This window comes from Danio rerio, chromosome 9 (assembly GCF_052040795.2).
Source record: "Danio rerio strain M-AB ecotype USA chromosome 9, GRCz13ab, whole genome shotgun sequence".
NCBI lineage: Eukaryota > Metazoa > Chordata > Actinopteri > Cypriniformes > Danionidae > Danio > Danio rerio.
Window position 1 is genome coordinate 908,084 of NC_141029.1, and position 23,376 is coordinate 931,459.

The 23,376-nt window shown below is 38.8% G+C and overlaps 2 protein-coding genes and 1 long non-coding RNA gene across 9 annotated transcripts in view; 1 reads left to right on the forward strand and 2 right to left on the reverse strand.

The window, feature by feature from the left end:
• The window catches only part of usp37 (ubiquitin specific peptidase 37), a 32,430-nt gene extending 25,051 nt beyond the window's left edge, over positions 1 to 7,379 (reverse strand). For 2 of the 5 annotated variants that reach the window (XR_015498961.1, NM_001077343.2), the window contains exons 1-3: positions 7,233 to 7,379; positions 3,231 to 3,429; positions 1,305 to 1,470 (exon numbers count right to left, since the gene is read on the reverse strand). Coding sequence is in view for 4 of the 5 variants with exons in the window: in NM_001077343.2 (NP_001070811.2) it covers positions 1,305 to 1,470; positions 3,231 to 3,404 (340 nt within the window). In the remaining variant the exon portion in view is untranslated. Of the gene's footprint in view, positions 1 to 1,304; positions 1,471 to 3,230; positions 3,430 to 6,529 lie in introns of all 5 variants that reach the window. The other 3 variants (XM_087267090.1, XM_087267089.1, XM_087267088.1) reach the window with 3 other exon arrangements.
• A 1,785-nt stretch (positions 7,380 to 9,164) lies between these two features.
• insig2 (insulin induced gene 2) lies at positions 9,165 to 20,066 on the forward strand. Of its 3 annotated transcripts, none has more exons than XR_015498797.1 (7): positions 9,165 to 9,269; positions 10,329 to 10,572; positions 12,275 to 12,399; positions 12,626 to 12,792; positions 15,996 to 16,095; positions 16,522 to 18,457; positions 19,612 to 20,066. XR_015498797.1 is itself a non-coding variant. In NM_212804.1 (6 exon segments), coding segments are annotated over 5 exon segments (666 nt in total). In that variant the 5' UTR covers positions 9,203 to 9,269; positions 10,329 to 10,340; the 3' UTR covers positions 16,564 to 16,837.
• A 1,063-nt stretch (positions 20,067 to 21,129) lies between these two features.
• On the reverse strand, positions 21,130 to 22,611 carry LOC147835194 (uncharacterized). Its single transcript, XR_015499024.1, has 2 exons — positions 21,838 to 22,611; positions 21,130 to 21,741 (listed from the first exon to the last, which is right to left on the reverse strand). It is a non-coding gene; the product is annotated as an uncharacterized LOC147835194 (long non-coding RNA).
• Positions 22,612 to 23,376: the final 765 nt, after the last annotated feature.

Genomic DNA, 23,376 nt, shown 5'->3' on the forward strand with positions numbered 1-23,376 from the left:
TTATCAATCGTCAAATTAATACATGTATAAAACACGTGTTATTAGAATGCCCCAAAATGAAAAATCTGGGCTAAAAGCGAATATTTAGGATTCAACTATCATGATTCATAAATGAATGAATGGCAGTGAAGTGACAGCGGAGTTGGAGTTTATTCATTGAAACATCAGCAACTCATGGCTGTTTTGCGGCAAGATCAATATAGCTAAAGCGTCAGTCAAGCCTTGTATGAAACAAGTTGGCGAAACATTAACATTTTGCAGTGGCCCAGCCAGAGACCTGACATTAACCCAATTGAGAATTTGTGAAGCAAGCTAAAGATCAGACATTAAATCCTGAGAGAGTTTGAGCTCATTGCTAAAGATGAATAGGCAAAAACACAAGTGGAGGCAAGCAAAAAAACTGATCAGCAATTTCTGGGAAGCATTTGATCACTGTAATAGCCAATAACAACTTTTCTATTGATTATAGAGAAGGATGTGAATAATTTTGGACATGCCACTTTCTGTTCAAATGTAAATAAAAGCATAATTTTTCACAATGATGCCTCTTGTACATCATCTTATTATCTTTTGGGAGTCATTTCCCATCAAAAACAAACTTGCTGGTTGAATAAACGTAATTTTAGGTCAGAATTTGCTAGGGGTATGAATAATTTCAGGGCTTGATTGTATATAATAGAGTATATACAGGAATCATAGTTAAACTCAATAACTTTTAAGACCTTTTTTAAGTCTCTTTCCATACATTTTAAGACCTTATAACCACATTAGGTTTCAACTGGAAACACTGGCGAGAACCTGCAGTATATTAACTACATATAATGTAAGAAACTCATTCAAAACTAAACCATTATTCATATAACGAATACAAATGTATTAAATCTAGCTAATTCAGCAGGTTGGCACCTTTAGAACTGCAGAAATAATGGTGTCGCCTTGGTTACTGCAGTAAACAAAGCAGCATGATGTCAAATCTAGCAGGATTTCATTGACTTCATAAACTACACAGCATCCTGATATTCACAGATGTATTTCAGGCAAACTTTAGCACACAACCATACATGGCAGAATCAAAAATGATATCACATTAAATACCTTGCAAAATAGCATTTAAGACTTTAATACCTTTTTAGGACTTTAAATTTCTTTACATTAATATTAATATCAACTTTAAATATTTTAAGTGATAAATTTATAAGAAAATATACCGAAAAAATAAATGTAAACAAGTAAAAATGTACACAATAACATTAGATATAATTTTTCCGTTCCAAAGTGACAGCTGAAAAAGGAAAGAAAGTCACCTGCAGGTTTACCAAGCTTCACATTTTCTAGATATTCCTTCATCTTTTTGGCGACCAGCATGTTGAGCTTGTCCATCATGACGATGCAGGAGTCTTTCAGAGTCAGTGTCATGCGGTTCGGCCCGTGCGTTTGAAACCACGAAACACTCTTCACATTGTGACTCAGCTGCAATAAAACACACATATGAATGAGCTTTTATAGCGTTTGATGCCCAATGTTTCCTAAAGAGGACCTTACAGTTGTTTATCAACCCTAGTCTAACTTCATCATCTCTAAATGATCAACATGACCAAATCTCTGCAGGTAAACATGTTAATCAGTCTACTATAAACCAAACAGGTTAATAGTTAAATAAAAACACTTAGTTCAATAATTTGTCTGCCTAAAAATCTTGCCTCGAGAACGCTTCCAATTCAAAACAGTGGATATAATCAGTATTATTTATGATTTGTGTTTTTATATTGTATTCACATTTTAACATTTTGCATTGTGTTTGACAAGCAATATACAGTATTTTAGAACGTAAACGGGGACCTTTTTTTAAGGTTTACCATCAGATTGTTTTGGTCATTATTATAATTTTTTTAATAGTTAATGGTTTGTTAATAGCGAATACTCTATGATTTTTTTTAGCCAAACTAATAATTATCTGCTTATTAATAGTTAAGGTAGCAGTTGTGTTTGGGCATTGGTTGGATAAGCCTATTTTACAATTATGGTGATGGAGACTGGAATAGGGAAGCGTTGATTTCAGTCACCCTGCCACCTTTACTTAAAATCGGTTTTCAGTAGATGGCGGCTTTGTACTCCCAAATGACATCACATTATTTTATCACCCATGAATGAATTTTGAAATGAGATATTCTTGAAAGGTAACTTATGTCTCATTTTCCACTGAAAGGTACAATACGGGTCACCTTTAACAGGTTTGTGTCTCCACTTCTAAATGGCACCACTGGTACTCTTTTGGTCGACGTCATTCTCACTCAAAGTTGTCATATCTTACGAGAGGCACTACATACTAAACAAATGCTTTGTGTATAAATGTTAATTACTAACCTTTATATGAACAGAATTTGATTATAGCTACAAATCAATGATAATGTGAAATAGCCTACTGTAACGTTACATCGTCCGTCCGCCACTATATACAATAAAAAAATAAAACATATGAACACATACAGAGCCTCATGCTGTGTTCACGCCAGACGCGGATTGTGCCGATAAATCACGCTATTCGCTCGTAAATAGATGTGTGCACAATTGTTTACTTGCTTTATTTGCGAATCATTTGCTCCTTTGTTTTTCTGGCTTCTCTTTGTTTTTCTGAGCCTCGGGTGTCAGACGCACTTCAATAATCACGCGCACAATATAATCAGCTCAAGACATTTGTTATTTCAAACAGACAAGCAGCAAGTGCATGCAAATCTCTAGAGAAAGTAAAACCACTCCCACTTTTCGACAGCCTCATAAACAACAGGACACAGTGTAGATTCTGCTGTTCTTCTTGGCTTTGTGGCTGTTTATCAAGTCGACGACAAGGTTATTTTGAGCTCGGATCGACCATGGCTCATTATTATATGTATATATTATTACAGTGTAATGTTTCAGCTGTGTGTTTAATAAATGGCGGGTACTTTGTTTTCATTCTCCTGGCTTGTGCACACGCTACTGGCATATCTCTGCAAACCAATAGCATTCAGCTGCGTGTCTAGCTCCGCCTTTTGGTACCCTTTTGTTTTTTTCTTTGGAAAAGATACCCAAAAAGTGGTACAGTATTGGTACCTTTTGAGTGGAAACAGACAAGAAACGAACCACTCAGTAGAAACGGACCATTATTTTACATTATCATTTAGAATTAAAATATTAAAACTATAATACTGTTATTCCAGGGTTACAGTGAAGCACACGCTGCACTCTCGCACCTGAAAAACCCTCGGAGCTCCTCCGCTGTTGAACTTGACCAGCAGGTTGATTTTGTTGTCTCTCTCCTGGATCTCAATTACCCCCTCTCTCCATTTGGTGGTCCCCAGTTCGCCACACCTGATGCGGATGCGGACAGCGCCACCGCTGGTCAGCCTGGGCACTGCGGCGGCCATCAGGGCGAAGATCCTCCACAAAACACTGAACAAAAGACGCAGCTTTTATTAGAAGATGTATTCCATGTAAATGTCACATTCACAAATGCAAAAGTTTGCAAAAGTCAAATCGCTCTTTATAGAAAAAGATTCAAGATCGTGATATCCAAGTTTAAAAATAGAAAAGTTAATTTTAATCAAATTAATTTTAAAAAGAAAATTTAATTTTCATTAATTTAAAAGGTTAGCACCTGTCAGCTTTATTTGTGGAAAAACTGGATAATTTTGAGCTTTTATCAGCTAATTTCATCTTCCGGGTTTAAAATAATAAATGAGGCGGGATCAAAATCGGTGACGCAGCGTAAATCTGCTAGACGAGTGATGATGCTTCGGCTTTTCATTATTATTCATAGCAGAGTTTTCTTATCCTATGAGAAGACCCTGCTTCTCAATTGTTAATGAGAGCACATGCTTTCCGAAGGCGAGGCAGACCTGCCAAGCTGTGAGACCGTGTCTGCACACAGCACACAGCATTTAGCCATTCATGAAGGGTCGGAGGTGTTTATTTCCATGATATACAGGATTTGTTGCATGTGTTTCCCCGCGATGCTGTCAGGGCTGATACAGCAAAGCTGTTGCTTTGCAGCAAACATTTCTGTCAGGAGAGCAGTACACGAATTGGAGAATGACAGACTTTGTGTTTTATCAGTTGAGTTCATTACCATTCAAACACATCGCCTATACAATACGAACACATTAGCCGGCAGCTAGCTCTCTGCAACTCGCACATGGTCGCTCATTGAAGCTGGGCCTGGTCAGTACCTGGATGGGAGACCACATGGGAAAGCTAGGTTGCTGCCGGAAGTGGTGTTAGTGAGGCCAGCAGGGGGCGCCCAACCTGTGATCTGTGTGTGTCCTAATGCCCCAGTATAGTGACGGGGATGCTAAACTGCTCAGTGTGCGCCGTCTTTTGGATGAGACGTTAAACCGAGGTCCTGACTCTCTGTGGTTGTTAAAAATCCCAGGATGTCCTTCGAAAAAGAGTAGGGGTTTCAACCCGCCATCCTGGCCAAAATCTGCCCACTGGCCTCTGTCCATCATGGCCTCCTAACCCTCCCCATATCATAATTGGCTTCATCACTCTGTCTCCTCTCCACCAATCAGCTGGTGTGTGGTGTGTGCTCTGGCGCAAAATGGTTGCGTCATCCAGGTGGATGCTGCACACTGGTGGTAGATGAGGAGATTCCCCCGTATGTGTAAAGCGCTTTGAGTGTCCAGAAAAGCGCTATATAAAATGTAAGGAATTAGAATTATTATTATTAACTATATACGTGCTGCTGTGTTCGCACGTTTAAAATCTAAATTCTGAGGTAGACTTGAACAGAAAGAGGGGGGTTTCATGGCCCTTTAATCCACGAATGTGTGCTAATCTTAAGAACAAAACAGGTGACATGCGAAAATAATCTGAGATAAACAGCATTACACTCGCATTTTCACATATACCACATAATGAGACAAAACAAATACAAACAAGTGTTCAGGTGCTTCCCAAATAGCATACTTATGCACTATTCTAAATAATCTAAACCACACAGCAGGATTACATGGTAATGACACAACATGTAACCTTAAAGCACAAACGTCTGATATTCTCAAAAACAAAACAAGTGTAAACTACTGAACTACACAGTTTCATTCATTACACTTTCACGTTAATCACAAAAAACAGACAATCAGTGTAAAAGTAACATAAGATTACATGTAACATTAGAGATAATGTATGTTTGCTATTCCACAGAACAAGTGTAACGCTAAAATAATCTGAGCTAGATGGCATCATGCATTACATTTCCACATTAATGACAAAACAAATAAACCGTGTAAAAGTAACGCATGATTACATGTAACGCTAAAGCGCAAATGTTTGCTAATTTCCAGAACAAAACAAGTGTCACGCCAAAATAATCTGAGCTAAACAGCAGCATTTACATTACTATACGTTTACGTTAATGACAAAAACAAATTGTGTAAAAGTAACGCGCGATTACATGTAACGTTAGAGCGCGATTGTTGGCTAGCCTCCAAACGAAAACAAGAGTCATGCTTAAATATTTGCGCTAAACTTCATTTATAACCCCTTCACGTTAATGCCAAAACAAGTAAACAAACCATGTAAAAGTAACGCGAGATTACATGCAACACTAAAGCGCAAATGTTTGCTAATTTCCAGAAAACCACGAGTGTCATGCTAAAAAAATCTGAGGCAAACAGGAGCATTTACGTTACTATACTTTTAAGTTAACGACAAAAGCAAACAAACCGTGTAAAAGTAACGTGCGATTACATGTAACGTTAAAGCGTGATTGTTGGCTAGCCTCCAGAAGAAAACAAGAGTCATGCTAAAACAATTTGAGCTAAACTACATCATTTATTACGCGTTTACAATAACGACAAAAGCAAACATATAGTGTAAAAGTAACGTGTAAATTAACACTAAAGCGCAAATGTTTGCTAATTTCCTGCTGAAAAAATCCAGCTTAAACCAGACTAGGATGGTTGGCTGGTTTTAGCTGGTCGACCAGCCTGGTTTTAGAGGGGTTTTGGCTATTTCCAGGCTGGTTTCCAGCCTGGTCTTAGCTGGTCAGGTTAGGAGCCGACCAGCTAAAACCAGCTTGATCAGCCCAGCCAGGTTGGAAGCCCACCCAAAACCAGCTATGTCCAGCTTAAACCAGGCTGGTCAAGTTGGTTTTAGCTGGTCTTTTCCAACTTGTCCAGCTAAGACCAGAATAGAAATGGCTGGAAATCAGCCTGGAAATGGCCAAAACCCCTCTAAAACTAGTCTGGTTGACCAGCTAAAACCAGCCTAGGCTGCTTTAAGTTGGATTTTTAGCAGGGTTCCAGAAAACCGAAAGTGTCATGCTAAAATAATCTGAGTTTAACAGCAACATTTACGTTACTATACTTTTACGTTAATGACAAAAACAAACAAACCGTGTAAAAGTAACGTGCGCGTGTAACGTTAAAGAATGAGTGTTTGTTAAACTCGGAACAAAACAAGCGTCATGCTAAAATAATCTACGCTAAACAACATTTATTATAAATTCAATTATATTATATAATGACACAAACAAACAACAATCCCTCACCGCTAACGGTCGTTGGAAATTCGTTGATCTTAACCTCTGATGTTTGGAAGTAAGCCAACTGACCTGCACAGCAGCGCTCGTTTATCACGCCATGAAGTGTTTGGAGAAGTTAACTAGCGAGTCAAGACTAGAAGTAAACAAACAGCATGTCAGGAGGACTATCCTCGCGCTTACTGAGGTAAAGCTGGCTTTATAGTCGCACATTCGGTCAGTGACAGCTCATGACACGGTCCATATAAGGTTTACCACAATATTCAATCTGCATGACTTCAAGACAGCATTAGCACTATTTAATTAACTGTGAGAAATGTTGTACTTTCTGACTTTTCTTACTAATACGATTTCACAATGTAAAATGTGCAAAATCAGTATATTACGGAGGAAGTCTGAATGTGCGAATATAAGATTAACTTTACCTCAATCGCGCGCTTTACCTGGACAGACCCTGCAGCTTCTCCCTCAAGGCGCGCACACAGTACACACACGCACGCAAACACACACTCGCTCCCTCACTCGAACATACACACCTTCCCGCGTCTGAGCACCGAGTTTGACTTTTTATTCTGCGGTTTTCTGATGAATTCGCGCTCCAGCATCCTCCGCACGCAGCTAATCAGCTAGCATTAGCATCCCGGGCCGTGAGAATAGCTCATTCTGGAGAAAAGCGGCTCCCGGTGGGCTCTGCGGGGCGCGGCGCGCTTACCTGGGGGTGGGAGAGTCCTCGGAGGGGCCGCTGGAGGATCAGCGTATGCTCCGGGCGAGGTTTGATGTCTGCGGGTGAGTTTTGCCGGCTGTGATGATGGAGATTCTGCGCTCGAGTCCCACGAGCTTCCGATGATGGCGGGAATGTGAAAATTTAGAGCGGAAATGGGAGGTGAGATGATGTGCTGTGACACAAGTAACGCGAGACTACACGACTGTGTTTTCTTTGGCTGTTGCTAGAAGAGATACAGCTGCGGCAGGAAGTTAACGATAATTATTTATATTTTTTATGTAGCAGTCTCTCATCAATATAGCAATAAAGAGATAGATCAATCGTATGGACGACGAAACCTGCAAAAACAATACAAAAATAAATAAATATAGAAATATATAAATAAATGAGTAAATAAATCCATAAATTCCTGCATAAATGAAATAATAAATGTGCAAATAAATTAATAAATGGATATAAAAATCCACAAACTCCTGCATAAATCAATATATAACTAATTAATAATGTGGGCAGGTAAATAATTAAATAAATTACACGAATATTGGGGAAACAAGAAAATGCTAAACTGAAAATTTATTGTCTGCCCTTTCAAACTTTTGTTTTGAAAAAATAAAACTCTCAGTTTAGCATTTTCTTATTCCCCTTGTAATTTATTTAATTTTTTACCTTCCTGGACTATTAATTATTTATGTATTTATTTATGCAGGAAATTGTGGATTTGTTTATATCAGGTTATTTATTTGCGTATTTATTTATTGTTTTATTTACGCAGGAATTTGTAGATTTATATTCATTTATTTATTTATTTGTTTATTTATTTGCATATGTACTTATTTATTGTTTGATTTATGCGGGAATTTGTGTTTTTATTTTATTGTTTATTTGTGTATTTATTTATTTATTGTTTTATGTATGCAATAATTTGTGTATTTATTTATTTATTTGTTTATTTATTTATTTGCATATTTAGTTATTTTTTATTTTTTGCCGGAATTTGTAAATTTAATGTACATTTATTTGTTTATTTGCATATTTATTGTTTTATTTAGGCAGGAATTTGTGTATTTATTTATTTGTTTATTTATTTATTTGCGTATTTATTTATTGTTTTATTTGTGCAGTAATTTGTAGATTTATATTCATTTATTTGTTTATTTTCATATTATTTTATTTATTGTTTTATTTATTTATTATGTTATTTATGCAGTAATTTATTGATATATTTACTCATTTCTTTATATATTTGCATATTTATTTATTCATTGTTTTTGCAGGTTTTGTCCTATTTTGTCCAGGTTTTATACTATTTCTGAAACAAATAGGCCCCCTATTGATATTAGACAATTGTAAGTCGAATGCCATTTTGTATTCAAAACCTATATATATATATATATATATATATATATATATATATATATATATATATATAGGTTTTGAATGGGCCTATTTGTTTCAGAAATAGTATACAACTAGAAGAAATCAACAATATAAACAAATACAGAAAGAGGATTTGTATTTCTATAATAATACCATCAATCTTAAGTATAAATCACAGACTGTAAAAACAGTTTCAGGGAAGTGAAACACTATTAAATTGTCATTTTCACATAATTTTTAACAAATTCCAGCTTTTTCTGGCATTATTGAATATATATTCAGTGATTCCTACAAGCTTTAAACACTTATAATTGTGAATAAAAGTATTTGCTTGCAGAAGTACATTATTGATCAGAAAAACCTTCTTTAATACTAATAAAGGACCGCTTAAATCAGTCACATTTTGTTAATTTAACCATAATAGTAAGTGCAAGTAAAAAAAATGTGTTCAGTATTTTGAGGAATAAAAATTTAGCGCTTCATTTTAGCGCTTAATCATTGCGTCACCACCGCGTGCTCTGATTGGCTGCGCTAGTATCAGCAGGGCGGAAGTGCAGTATTATCCACGCAAGAAGATCTCCGTCCGTTCGCTGAGGACTTTAATATTTCATTTCAGAGAAGCCGGAGCTGCTTTCAAACGACGCAGAGGTGAGAGATGTGTGTATTCTTAACGAACCACCTGTTTCATTTAGCGTTTATAAGGCATTTTATCTCAGCTTCATGAATGTTTTACCTCTCAGGGGGTCGGAAGCTACTGTTGTCGCGCTACACCGCTGTGTATGTTATATAGGGATAATAATTAGCTTCGACCGCTAGTGTTGTGTCAGTGTGCTGTGTGTTACTGTCTGCCTGTGTTTATTTTACTGTTATTTACGCTGATCGGCCTGATGCTGATGTGGCCTTTGAGCTGCTCGACCAGATAGACTTATTTATTTAACTAACAACTGACCTGCAGTAACCTGTCAGGCGTGTGTGTGTGTGTGTGTGTGTGTGTGTGTGTGTGTGTGTGTGTGTGTGTGTGTGCTTTATCTAAAGTGATCTGCTGCTGTTATGTTATATGTTTTTAATTAAAGGGGACCTATAATGTCATTTTTTACAAGCTGTAAATGTGTCTAGAGTGTGTGTGTTTGAGCTGAGAATAACACACAGGTAATGTTCTCCAGCTCTCTGAAACTGACCCTTTCAGGCCTTAATCCTAATTGGGGCGTTTTGGTGACTGTCGCTTTAAATGCAAATGAGATTGTGCTCTTTTCAGAAGAGGGCGGAGCTACCAACACCTGCGTGTCAGCATAGTGACGGATGTAAAACAGCAGTGTGTGTGTTGTGAGTGCTGGTCAGGTGTGAGTGTGTGTTGATGCTTCTGTCAGTCTATGTCGCTGCTGTCGCTGTTCATCTAAAGCTCCACATCTATAATCCTCTTAGTCTATGCTGACGTTATCTTCAGCAGCTCAAACACTCTAATGGCTAATGGACAGACGGCTGCTTCTCACTCAGGGCTGCTGTTTATGCTAATGAGATGGAGAGATGGACACTAGTAGGCGTACTGAATAAAGTGGTATGGTACGGTTCGCTTTTAGGTACCTTTTGACAGCAGAATCGATCATAAAAGCGCACCGAACCGCACCACTCGGTGGAAACGGGCCTCTTGCGAGCCCTGATGTGAACTGTGGAGAAGTGTGGTGAGCTGGTCCTCCTTCTGTCCTGTAGGCATGTGAGGAGATGTCGGAGGTTTCGTCAGTGTCGCGCCGCGGGCCGTACGTCAGCATGATCACCAGCCGCAGTGTGAACCTGCTGATCCGCGCCGCCATGCTCTTCACGGTGGGAGTGTTTCTGGCGCTGGTGCTGAACCTGCTGCAGGTGCAGAGGAACGTCACGCTCTTCCCTCCAGACGTCATCAGCAGCATCTTCTCCTCCGCCTGGTGGGTTCCTCCCTGCTGCGGGACGGCTGCAGGTACTGCTGCTTACACTGCTCACCGGAGAGTAGACTGTGTGCTTTTTTTGTGTGTGTGCGTGTTTGTTTGTGTCTTTGTGTGTGTTTTTTTTTTTTGTGTGTGTTTGAGCATGTAATTGTTATGTATGTATTTATGTGTGTGTGTTTGTTTGTTTGTTTGTTTGTGTGTTTTTGTTTATGTGTGTGTGTGCTTTTTTTGTTTGTGTGTATTTATTTGTCTGTGAGTGTGTTTGGGTGTGTGTTTTTGTTTGTTTGTTTGTATGTTTGTTTATGTTTTTGTTTTTTGTGAGTGTTTGTTTTTTGTTTGTGTGTTTTTTTGTTTGTGTGTGTGTGTGTGTGTTGTTCGTTTGTTTGTTTGTTTGTTTGAGCGTGTAATTGTGTGTGATTGTGAGTGTGATTGAGTGTGTGTGTTTGTTTGTGTGAGTTTTTTTGTGTGCCTGTGTGTTTGTACGTGTAATTGTGTCTGTGTGTGTTTTTGTTTGTGAGTGTGTGTGTGTTTGTGTGTTTGTTTGAGTGTGTAATTGTGTGTGTTTGTGTGTATGTGGTTTTGTTTGTGTTTGAGTGTGTGTGTTTTTGTTTGTGTATGTGCTTTTTTGTTTGTGTGTGTTTGTTTGTGTGAGTGTTTTTTGTGTGCGTGTGTGTTTGTTTGAGAGTGTAATTGTGTGTGTTTGTGTGTAAGTGTTTGAGTGTGTGCTTTTGTTTGTGTGTATGTGCTTTTTTGTTTGAGTGTGTGTGTGTGTGTGTGTGTGTGTTTGTGTGTGAGTGTGTTTGAGTGTATATGTTTTTGTTTGTTTGTGTGTGTTTTTGTTTATGTGTATTTGTATATTAGTGTGTTTCGGTGTGTGTGTAATTGTGTCTGTCTGTGTGTGTGTGTGTGTGTTTGTGTGTGTGTGTGTGTAATTGTGTCTTTGTGTGTGTTTGTTTGTGTGATTGTTTTTTTGTGTGTGTTTGTGTGTGTAATTGTGTCTGTGTGTGTTTTTGTTTGTGTGTGTGTGTGTTTGTTTGAGCGTGTAATTGTGTGTGTTTGTGTGTAAGTGTGTTTGAGTGTATATGTTTTTGTTTGTTTGTGTGTGTTTTTGTTTATGTGTATTTGTATATTAGTGTGTTTCGGTGTGTGTGTAATTGTGTGTGTGTGTGTGTGTGTGTGTGTGTAATTGTGTCTATATGTGTTTTTGTTTGTGTGTGTGTGTGTGTGTGTGTGTGTGTGTTTGTGTCTGTAATTGTGTCTATATGTGTTTTTGTTTGTGTGTGTTTGTTTGTGTGATTGTTTTTTTGTGTGTGTTTGTGTGTGTAATTGTGTCTGTGTGTGTTTTTGTTTGTGTGTGTGTGTGTTTGTTTGAGCGTGTGTTTGTGTGTAAGTGTGTTTGAGTGTGTGCTTTTGTTTGTGTGTATGTGCTTTTTTGTTTGAGTGTGTGTGTGTGTTTATGTATGTGGTTTTGTTTGTGTGTGAGTGTGTTTGAGTGTGTATGTTTTTGTTTGTTTGTGTGTGTTTTTGTTTATGTGTATTTGTATATTAGTGTGTTTCGGTGTGTGTGTAATTGTGTGTGTGTGTGTGTGTGTGTGTGTAATTGTGTCTATATGTGTTTTTGTTTGTGTGTGTGTGTTTGTGTGTGTAATTGTGTCTGTATGTGTTTTTGTTTGGGTGTGTGTGTGTGTGTGTGTTTGTGTCACTGAGCTCCTCCTCTTTTCTTCTCTTCTCCAGCGCTGATTGGTCTGCTGTACCCCTGTATGGACCGGCGTCTCGGGGAGCCTCATAAGCTGAAGAGGGAGTGGTCCAATGTGATGCGCTGCGTTGCCGTATTCGTGGGCATCAACCACGCCAGTGCTGTATCCTGATCCACTGCTGAAGCGCAGAGTTTACTCACTAAAGCTGATCCCAGCATAAATGAAGAGTTGACTCTTCTGAGTATTGATAGTGGACCACCCCTTTAAGCATTTTATTATGCAATATTGCAAACTGATTATGCGTGATTAGTGTGCTGATGGGTGAAGTGCTGATGGATTGTTAGCTTGCTGATGGGTGAAGTGTTGTCTTTAACTCCGCCATCAACAGAAGGTGGACTTTGCCAATAATGTGCAGCTGTCCCTGACGCTAGCGGCTCTGTCTGTGGGCCTGTGGTGGACGTTTGACCGCTCGCGCAGTGGTTTTGGACTGGGAGTGATCATCGCCATCCTCGCCACGCTCGCCACACAGCTGCTGGTCTACAACGGAGTCTTTCAGTGAGTCTCTGTCACACTTCAGCTAATGAGAGCTACTGATGAGGGTCACATGAAATAAAATAACGTGTTTTAGATGTTAGCATCAGTAGTTTTAAGGAAATCTATGAGCTAGTGTCTCAAACTCACATGTAGAAGATATAAACCTGATATAAACATGTAAAATTTGCAGTTTGTCACTCCCACCTAAAGGAATCAACGAATTTTTTGTCGTGTGCTCATACCTCAGTTTCTCATCAAATCCTCAGACCATGATTAAAATCTTTCTGACATGCCCCGCCCCCTTCTTCTAATTGGCTGTTCATTTGTTGCGTTTGAGCTCAGCCACTCTCACTGGCGGAGCTCTTATAAAAGCAACACGCTATTGGCTGCTTTTTTTGAAAGGGGAGGAGCTACACTATGCACATTTCAAAGCACTTCATGGGACTTTTAACCCTTTGATGCACTACATAGATCTAAAGCAGTGGTGCTCAGCCCTGTTGCTGGAGATCGACCTTCCTGCAAAGCTCCAATCCTGATCAAACGCACCTGAATTAATTCATGAGGACCTGAACAGCACTTGGTAATTACAGGCAGGTGTGTTTGATATGGGTTGGAACTGTAATCTGCAGGAAGGTTGATTGCCAGGAGAAGGGTTGGTCACGCCTGGGGTCCGTTCTTCGTACGTGGATTACTCAGTTAGCTGGATTTGGTTATTGACTATTTGACATGGGAGTTGTTGTCATAGCAACAGTTCTGCTAGCTCAAACCTGGTCGGGAGCAGGTTTAATTCATATAAACAGGATTAGATTGGGTCAGTTCAAGCAAAGATAATACAGAAAGTATGTGCCGAATTCTGATATTTTCTTACAGTATTAGTTATATACACTTGGTAAAATAATTTTTTTAAAATTATATAAAGTTATAGTTATTAATAAAATAAATGAAGTTATATATATTAATAAAACTTATGCAATCTGCACCCCCGAAATGAAAGTACAAACACTGCCACCTGGTGGTGCAAAGAGAAAACTTATTGATATTAACTTTTTAGATCGCTATAGTACAATTTGTGTATGATAATAGAAATGCAGAAAATGTGACTTTTTGAAAGTGATAATACTTTTATGCAGTCATAAACATGTTTTGACAGTTAAAATGATGGTATTTGATGCTTCATAAAAGTCGCAGACACCTTTGCCAATATTAAAATGCTTTTGTAAACATCCAGTTATTCTTTACACTGATTTAAAAAAACGGCTACTATAATACTACTATGGCTACTATAATCAGGGAAATCCGCTAACTGTAAAACTACATAAACTCCTCTTGACACATAAAAGGGCCAAGCATGCAGCCCACAACAAGGTGTAAAGTTATTGCGTGCAATATTTCACAAACAGTTTCCAATGAATTTTATGTAATTTTGCTCACATGGATAATTGAATATTAATCAGATGATGTCATTACGCTGCTGTGCCGTCAGCCAATCATTGCATTGCTGATCATGATTTCGAGGATCGATAGATTTGTCCTTCATAACACGCAGCGATCTCAGATCAGTTCATGCAGACATTTCAATCTGATTCACGAACTTGTTTGAAGAACCAAATTAGCGAGAGATCAGTTATCAAGATGAACAGATCCAGGATCTGCCAAATCATCTTAGATCATTTAAGCGAGCTACGAAGGACAGACCTCTGGTCTAAAGTGACCCGTCTAAGCTTATTTACTTCTATATGTATTTTACAGCTTGTGCATCAAAGAGTTAAAAAGATTCACACACAAATTAAGATCGCCTATGATTTACTCCCCCTCAAGGTATCCTAGGTGTGCGTGACGTTCTTATTTCAGTCGAATCCAATAGAAGTTGTGTTAAAATGATGTTGGTCTGCTCCAGCTCTACATCAGCAGCACTCTAAGCAATTTAAAAGAAGTCTAATAAAGTGCATCTATCCATAATAAAACATGCTCTACTTTAAGGGAATCCCTGCATTTCTGTATAGAAAAATCTCCAAATGTAAAGCTTTATAAACATTCTGATGTAACCTCAGGCATTTGTCATCATTGCTGCGTCCCGATCCACACACTATCCGTCCTAAATAGCATTTGAAAATAGAATTAGTATGTCCCAAACCATAGTGTTCAAAAGAGAATGCCAGAGGTTCCTGGATGGTTTGCTATTTCTGGTAAAAAAGTTAAGTATAGAAGCGTACTCTAATGGCTGATATTGCCCACAATACATTGCACACGAATTCGATTAGAACTACAAACGCATGTGAAAAAATGTAAACAAACTACAAACATTATGGACGCGCGAGACCAACCATCAAGTAGAGAGAGGCTTCGGTAAAGATGTTTGAATGACTTAGTCAATATCTAGTCCACTGGAACATATTGAAATCACATTATCTGTGTTATATTTCATCTGCAACAACAATACTGAACGTATATAAAGGTGAGTTTGAACGTCTGAATGCATAATTATCCAAAGCCCTGATGAGATTTCTGCATGAAAGGCTCGTGAATGGGAGATTAACCTGCTGCTGCTCCTTTAATAAGGTGGGAAATTAAATACGACAGAAATGCGGATGGTGTGTGGATGATTGATAGGGCTCATAACCAAGCAACACAACGATCTGTTACAAGGTAGTAGTATGTCCAAAAGCTCTCATACTCGTCTGTTGCACACTCGAAAGTATAAACTTTTCCTTCACAAAAAAAGTACATACTTTTAGGGCGTAGTATAAGTATGTGAATTGGGCCGCAGCACTTCTTTTGAGTTGCATTTCTTTGGTGCATTAGTGCCCCCTGCTGGAGAGGATAAATAAAACACACGTCTGTCCAGCTGAGGGCGCTCATGCTCCATAAATACACTAAGGAGAAAAGACTGCGGGTGGTATTATTGGATGCACTGTACTGGACTTTTGGATTCATGCACATGCAAACTCACACACTCCTTGACACACACTTAACTTACACACACAGACACACACTAAAACTTACATACATGTGCACACACACACACACACACGCACGCACACACACACACACACTTGTGCAGTATTTATGGTCTCCTCATAGCTGTAATGATGTTTCTACTGTACAGACTGTATGTTTCCTCCTCACCCCCAACACTACTCCTAAACGCAAGCCTCTCACACACACACACACACACACACACACACACACACACATCAGCGAGTGTTTAATGTGTGTTTGCGCAGATACACGTCTCCTGATTTCCTCTACATTCGCTCCTGGCTGCCGTGTATCTTCTTCGCAGGAGTCATCACTGTGGGCAATATAGGACGACAGCTGGCTCTGGTAAACTATCACACACACACACACACACACACACACACACACATACACATATTGGTGTTAGTGGTTTACAAGGACTATAGGAGATATTCATTAATTTTCTGCCACAGCAGAATGAACCGGCAACTTATGCAGCATATGTTTCAGGCAGCGGATGCCCTTCCAGCTGCAATCCGTCACTGGGAAACACCCATACACACTCACTCACACATACACTACGGCTAGTTTAGTTTCTCAATTTCCCTAAGCAATGATTTTGATGCATTGTCAGGTTATTTTGCTTGATATTTTTTACTTGTCCAAAAATGCTTCTCGACTTAAAAATGTTGAGATACTTTCAAACTAAGAAACTCATTTTTTGTGGTGCACCTGTTCTAACATGAGCCGTTTCTCCGTGTGCTGCCTCTGAAACGGTGTTTCTCCCTGCAGTACGAGTACAAAGTGAGTCAGGAAAAGAGCCACCAGGACTGACGGAGGATCCTCTGGAGGGTTCTGTGTTTGAGGATGGACAGTGTTTATAAAGCTTCTCCTGCCTCCTCTGACCGTAATCATCATCATCATCATCTTCATCACACTCACTGAAACACTACTGACCACAGCAAAAGTGCCAAACAGACTCTCACGGCCGAGAGCGAAGCCTGTTCATCCGCACACATCACAGTCATCTCCACTCATACGGGCGGAGGAGACGCATCTGGAGGAAAACACAGACACTGCTGGATCTCATTCATCAGGGAATGTTCAAGTGTGTGTGTGTGTGTGTGTGTGTGTGTGTGTGTGTGTGTGTTCACCCAAAAAATCAAAATACCTTTGTTAATTAATCATCCAAGTGTCATTTCAATCGCCTGAGAGCTTCGTTCATCTTCAGGACACACATGAGGATATTTTAGATGAAATCTGCTTATATATATATTGAGTTCTTGGAACTAGAATTGCCATAAATATATAAAATGATGCTGATGTGTCGGTGCCGATAGCCCACATATAGCAGCATGGTGCTCACGGCGACCCGAGTTCAATTCCCGGCTCGAGGTCCTTAGCCAGCCCTACTAATAGTATCTGCATGCAGCCTTTATGATGCAAGCTGAGATTGCATCACTCTGCGATGCAATGTCAGACACAATGCACTCAAGTGGAGCAAGTGACATCACTGTTAGGGGTGGGGTTAGGGGTGGGGTTAGGTGAGCTCATTAAAAAGCATTGGATGCAGCTCAGATTGCACTGCACCAGGTCTGCAGCCAGACTCCTCTCAGCCCTACCCCTCTCTCTGCTCCCAATACATTCCTGTCTGCAACCTCTACTGTCTTTTCCAAATAAAGGTGAGAAACCCCTAAAATAAGATGCTGATATGACATAAATAAATGGATAAATTAAAATATTTCTATATTTGGACTAGAAAAAGGAGAAGAGGAGAAGAAACTGAGTGTTATTTTTGTTTCATGAGCACACTCAAGTATCAGTATGGCTTGATGAAACTCAGATTGAACCACTGTAGACACGTGCTCTGTTCTGAGGATGTTTTTGGTCTGTTCTCTTGCTGTTTATGGAGGACGAGAGCTCCAGGATTTCATCTAAAATAGCTTTGTTTGTGTCTGAAGATGAACGGAGCGACTGAAACAGCATGAGGGAATTAATGACGGTGTTTTAATTTAGTGTGAACTGACCCTTTAACGCATGGAGTATTATAGCAGGGCGTCGTCTTCATCATGAGCGGTTTGTAAGACTTCCTGAAGTGTCTCGGATCCTCCACAGACTCAGCAGCACTTCAGTTTCTCAGCACTGAATCTTCTGATGAGTTTGTTGGGCTTCAACAAGCTGCTTCTCACTGCTGTCATTACTAGTTTAATGCTGGTTTTTCATTATTTGATGATAACATGATCATTCTGACTGACCCAACAGCAGAGTTTTCGTGTTGTTTGCAGTTCAGATATCTCATAATTCTGAACTCTACAAGTGTTTTCTAGACAAGTAAAACATATTGTTTTGTTTTTAGAAGTAATATGGCAAAATTAAGTGGGTTTTTCATTAAAACAAGCAAAATAATCCAGCAATGGGGTGAGTAAACACTTTAAACTGAATACTAGTTTATTTTTGCCTGTTTGTTTTAAGGAAAATCTGGTTTATTTGGGTCTTATTATCTCTTAAAACAAACCAATATTTTATCCTTGTCTAGAAAATGCTTCTTGATTGAACTTTAAGTATTTAAAGTAGAATTGGGACAAAAAGATTTTTCTTTTTTTTTTCTTTTTTACAGTGTGAGCAATGCAAAATGCTCCAGAATAAGATTAAATGGTTAGTGCTCTCATGACAAGATGAAGATTCTGTTATTAATAACTCTTCCTCATGTTGTTTCAGACTTCGGAAAGCTTCGTTCATCTACAGGACACAAATGAGGATATTTTAGACGTAATCCTGGAGCTCTTCATCCTCCATAGGCAGCAAGAGTCCCGAGATTTAGAAAAGATGAAAACACACACTCGCATGACCTGATTGGAAAGAGAAAACATTGACAAACAAAGTCAAACATGGTGTTTGACATGGCATGTGGGCCAGAATAACAAATAAAACACAAATCTTGGCCAAAAAAAAATTCATGTAAAAACAAATGTGCTGCACAAAATGAAAAACAACAAACAAATATGCAGCAAATACTATTAAAAGTAAATGTGGACCAGAAAAACTATTAAAAAAAGCAACTGTGCAAAAAAAAAAACAACAACAAATGCAAATGTGCACAAGAAAACCCAGTAAAACAACAATTATGCAGCAAAAGAAAACACAACAAAAATGTGCAGCAAAAAAAAAAATCTGTAAAAACAAGTGAGGAAAAAAACAGTAAAAAGAAATTATTTGCAGGCCAAAAAAATGTTTTAAAAAAACAGTGGACAAAAACAAATGTTTGCCAGAAAAACTGTAAAAACAGCAAATGTGCTGCAATTTTTTTTTAAATAAATGTGCACCAGAAAAGCTATAAAAAAGCTGTAGAAATAACAGTTATGCCATAACAAAAATCTGTAAAAAACAAAATATCTGCAACCCAAAAATGTACAAATAAATGTGCGGCAGTCAAACTATATTAAAAAAGCAAATGTGCACAAGAAAATCTGTAAAAACAAAATATTTGCGAACCAAAAATGTAAAAAACACCAAAACAAATGTTCAGCAGAAAAACTGTAAAAACATCAAATGTGCACCAGAATAACTGAAAAACAAATGTTTGCTAAGAAAAGCCATGAAAAAACAATAAATGTGCAGCAAAAATCTGTTAAAACTAAATATTTGTGGCTCAAAAACTGTAAAAACCAACAACAAATGTGCAGCATATAAAGTTCAGTGAATGCGTGCCCTGCTCTGATTCTGAAGTCATTGGCGGTCAGTTTTACAGTTTTGTTTTGCTGCACAAACGTGTTGAAGCCTGGTATGATTCCAGCTGAACACTGAAGACACGTGGCCTGTCTGGAGGAGGTTTTTGGTCCTTGCTGGACTTCTATGCTGTCTATGGAGGATGAAGAGCTCCAGGATTACATCTAAAATATCCTCATTTGGGTCCTGAAGATGAACAAAGCTCCCAGAAACACCATGAGGGAGATTAATTTAGACCAGAATCTTGATTTCTGGGTGAACTTAACCCTTTAAAATGATTCCCAATGACTATTCTGACCAAAGCCTTATAATAACAGCGTGAAGTGAAAGGAAGAGCGCCGTCTGTGACCTGATTCTGGATAAATTAAGGGAGATTTCTTTTGATTAATTAGCATATATGAAATGAGGGTAAGATGCTGATTGAGGGGGATGGAAATGTTTAATTAAGTGTTACACTGAGCTAATATTTAGGCCTGAGAGAAGGACTGAGCAGATGTTGTGTTGTTCTCATGCATGGACGATGACCAACGGTTTATATTCAGCCTCTTTTCTTGGTTTTAAAGTAAAAGGTTTGTTATTACTACATCTGCGCATTAAAAGACTGTTGTTGAGATCATGTTTCTGAGCGTCTGTTCACACTGGAAGCTGCACTACATCATCAATGCCACATTTTAATGCGCAGTGTGTCATTTTCTCCAGCAGAGGGCGCGAGTTCACGACTAACAAAGGTGTATTTATTTATTTTATAAAAAATAAGGGAACTATTCGAATTTCTGGATCAATTGCCACATTTAAAGGTGCACAGTGTGTAATTGTCTCCACTAGAGGAGTTTTTTCTAGTTTTTTCCTTTTGACATAATACTTTGCTTCCCCCATTGGCAGATTATTTACTGTGTTTTTAGTGAAAACTCTCTTCATTTTGACTCATTATCTCTGTAAAACAGCACAACATTTTTTTTTGCATGTCTACAAAATGCTTCTTGATTTCAGGATTTTCAGACATTTGGACTAAAAACCAGACAAAAGTCTTAGTAATAAAGCATATTTTGCAGGGAACACACACACACACACACACACACACACACACACACACTGCTGTAGTCCCGGTCATGCCTCAGTGTGTTTAATCGATGTACATCGGTGTGTGTGTGGTCTGGTGTAACCGTTCAAAAGCTGAACATCCAGCGATCGCCAACTCTCCGAGGACAGATTTCTGGCAAGAATATGATTTGTGTCATGCTCACACACACACACACACACACTCCGTCTCTGTGTGTGTTGGTTAAAGAAGAGGAGATAAGTGCAGTTAATGCATTCTTCTCAGTTGCAGACGGTGTGAAGCGGCTGATCTCTCGCAGCTGTCTGCCGTTTATCTCTTTTTTTTCAGGAATGTCTGCTTTAAACACCAGTTATGAATGTATCAGACGGGATAATGGATCACACACTGCAAAAATAAAGGCTTTTCTTGCTTAGAGACTTTGTTTCTGAATATCTAAAACTTCTTGCATCAAGAAGCATGTTCTAGACAAGGGAAAGATGTCGTCTTGAGTCAAAATGAAGTGAGATTTTTTGTTACAACATGCAAAATAATCTGAGGAAAATGAGCGTCTTCACTTTGACATGATATTAATTTTTCTTACCCAATTAGCAGATTATTTTGCGTGTTTTAATAAAAAAAAATGTAGTTAATTTTGGCGTATTATTGCTTAAAACAAGAAATAACAAAAATCTAGCTGTGCCAACAGGTTATGTATGATCTTTGACCCCATACTACCAATATGTGAGTGTCCAGAAGGTGGCGCCACAAACCAAGCTACCTGCAGCACTGATAGAATACACGGAGTTTGTGTGTGAAAACGTAACATTCTGTAGTGCATTTAGTCATTGGCTGCGTCCGAAACGACATACTTCCATACTATATCCGCTTGTTAAGTGGTGACGTGTTGGTGACGTATGTACTGTTTCCGGGTCCAAGCCGCCATTCATTTGAGCTGAGAAATCATTCGTTTATGATCACTTTTAATACATATCACACATTAAAGTTCATTTTATATAAAGTCATAGTGTACACAACAATCTCTGGGCTTGCTGTATCACAACTACCAACATTTTTAAAATTAATCACTTTCTGGCCATCGGATATTAGGCATGGACATATATATTGCGATCGTGATTTTCGTAATTATTACATCGCTTTGTAAACGTTTATAATTACCACTTCATGAGTCTTCCCATACATTTAAATAGAGCGCTTGGATCCGAAAGCCGCCTCCGCGTGACGTCACACTTAACAAGCGGACAGGTTATGTATGATCTTTGACCCCATACTACCAATATATGAGTGTCCAGAAGGTGGCGCCACAAACCAAGCGCTTGCAGCACTGATAGAATACACGAAGTTTGTGTGTGAAAACGTAACATTCTGTAGTGCATTTAGTCATTGGCTGCGTCCGAAACGGCATACTTCCATACTATATAGTACGCTAAAATCAGTATGCGAGCTGAGTAGTATGTCCGAATTCATAGAATTTGAAAATCAGTTTGTGGGAAGCCATTGTTTAAGGCCGTTGGGATTGCAGAAGCTCGTTTTTGTGATGGTTTAGAACTGCCTAGGAATAACAAACGGTCAAGCTAGGTCTTGAACACTCTCAGTCTTACCTCCCTCACTTTTTTCATTAAGTCCTGATGTGTTGTTGACTCTGCGGTATATCTGAAGCCTGATAGGAAACGTCACGCACTTGTACAGCAGGATTGTTTCCCTCTCAGGTGCCTGTTGGACCATGAAACTGTGCTGTTAAATGAACACTACAGGTGCACACTGTGTGTGTGTGTGTGTGTGTCTGACAGCGGCTGATCAGCTTGAGGATCTGGAGCTCGCAGTGAACAAACAACAACACAGGTTTGATCATTAAAGAGGATCCAGACAGCCGTCACAAGATAAACCAGCGCTTCTCATACTCTCTCTCCTTTTAAAGCTAAAAAACAAAGTTCTTGTGAAATTTAAGTTTTTAAGATGTTAATATCAGTGTATTAATAATATCTATAATGCAAAACAGTGACTAAATTCACATGTAGAAACCTGATACAAACATTCAAAGTTTGCAGTTTGTCACTTCTATCTAAAATTCTAAATACATTTGTTTGTCGTCTCCTCATACTTCCGTTTCTCGTCAAATCTTCTGACCAATCAAATGCTCTCTAGTATCTGACATGCCCCGCCCCCTTCTTCTTATTGGCCTTTCATTTGATGGCTTGAGCCCAACCACTCTCATTAGCAGAGCTGTGATAAAACTAAACGCTATTGGCTATTTTTTAAAAAGAGGTGGAGCTATGGTATATCCCGAAATTGCATTCAAAATCGTATACTTCGAAATCGCATACTTCCACACTATATAGTACGCTAAAAACATTCAGTATGCCAGAAGTACCCGGAGGACCTACTACTACCAGTGAAATTCTGAAGTGCACATCCGATGTATTCTACATATCCCATGTTGATGCACTATGAGAGAATTCATGAATAGGAGTGAATCGATGCCACTAACAGGAAGCTCACATGATCATGACAAAATTGCGGATGTTGTACGTCCGAGTTCCATTTAATCTGCCCCTTACTGTTGTCTTCTGCTTTAAGAATATGGTCATTAAACGTTCTGAGTAGTCTGCTCTGTAAAAGGTGTTGTTGAATTAGAAAGCAGTGACTCTGTAATTATCCTTTTGGTGAACGGTGCTATCTTGTGGTCACATTGCGAAAAGTAGCATGCAGTGGCAGATTTAGGCGGGACGCCATGCTAGGGGTGGCATGGAGCCCCCTTTTTCACTTTGGTCCACAACACCAAACCCCCCGGTTCTTGACTTTTGACTTTAGTTCGCAACCACAACAACCCCCCTATATTGGGCTATATTTTAGTAACTAAAGTT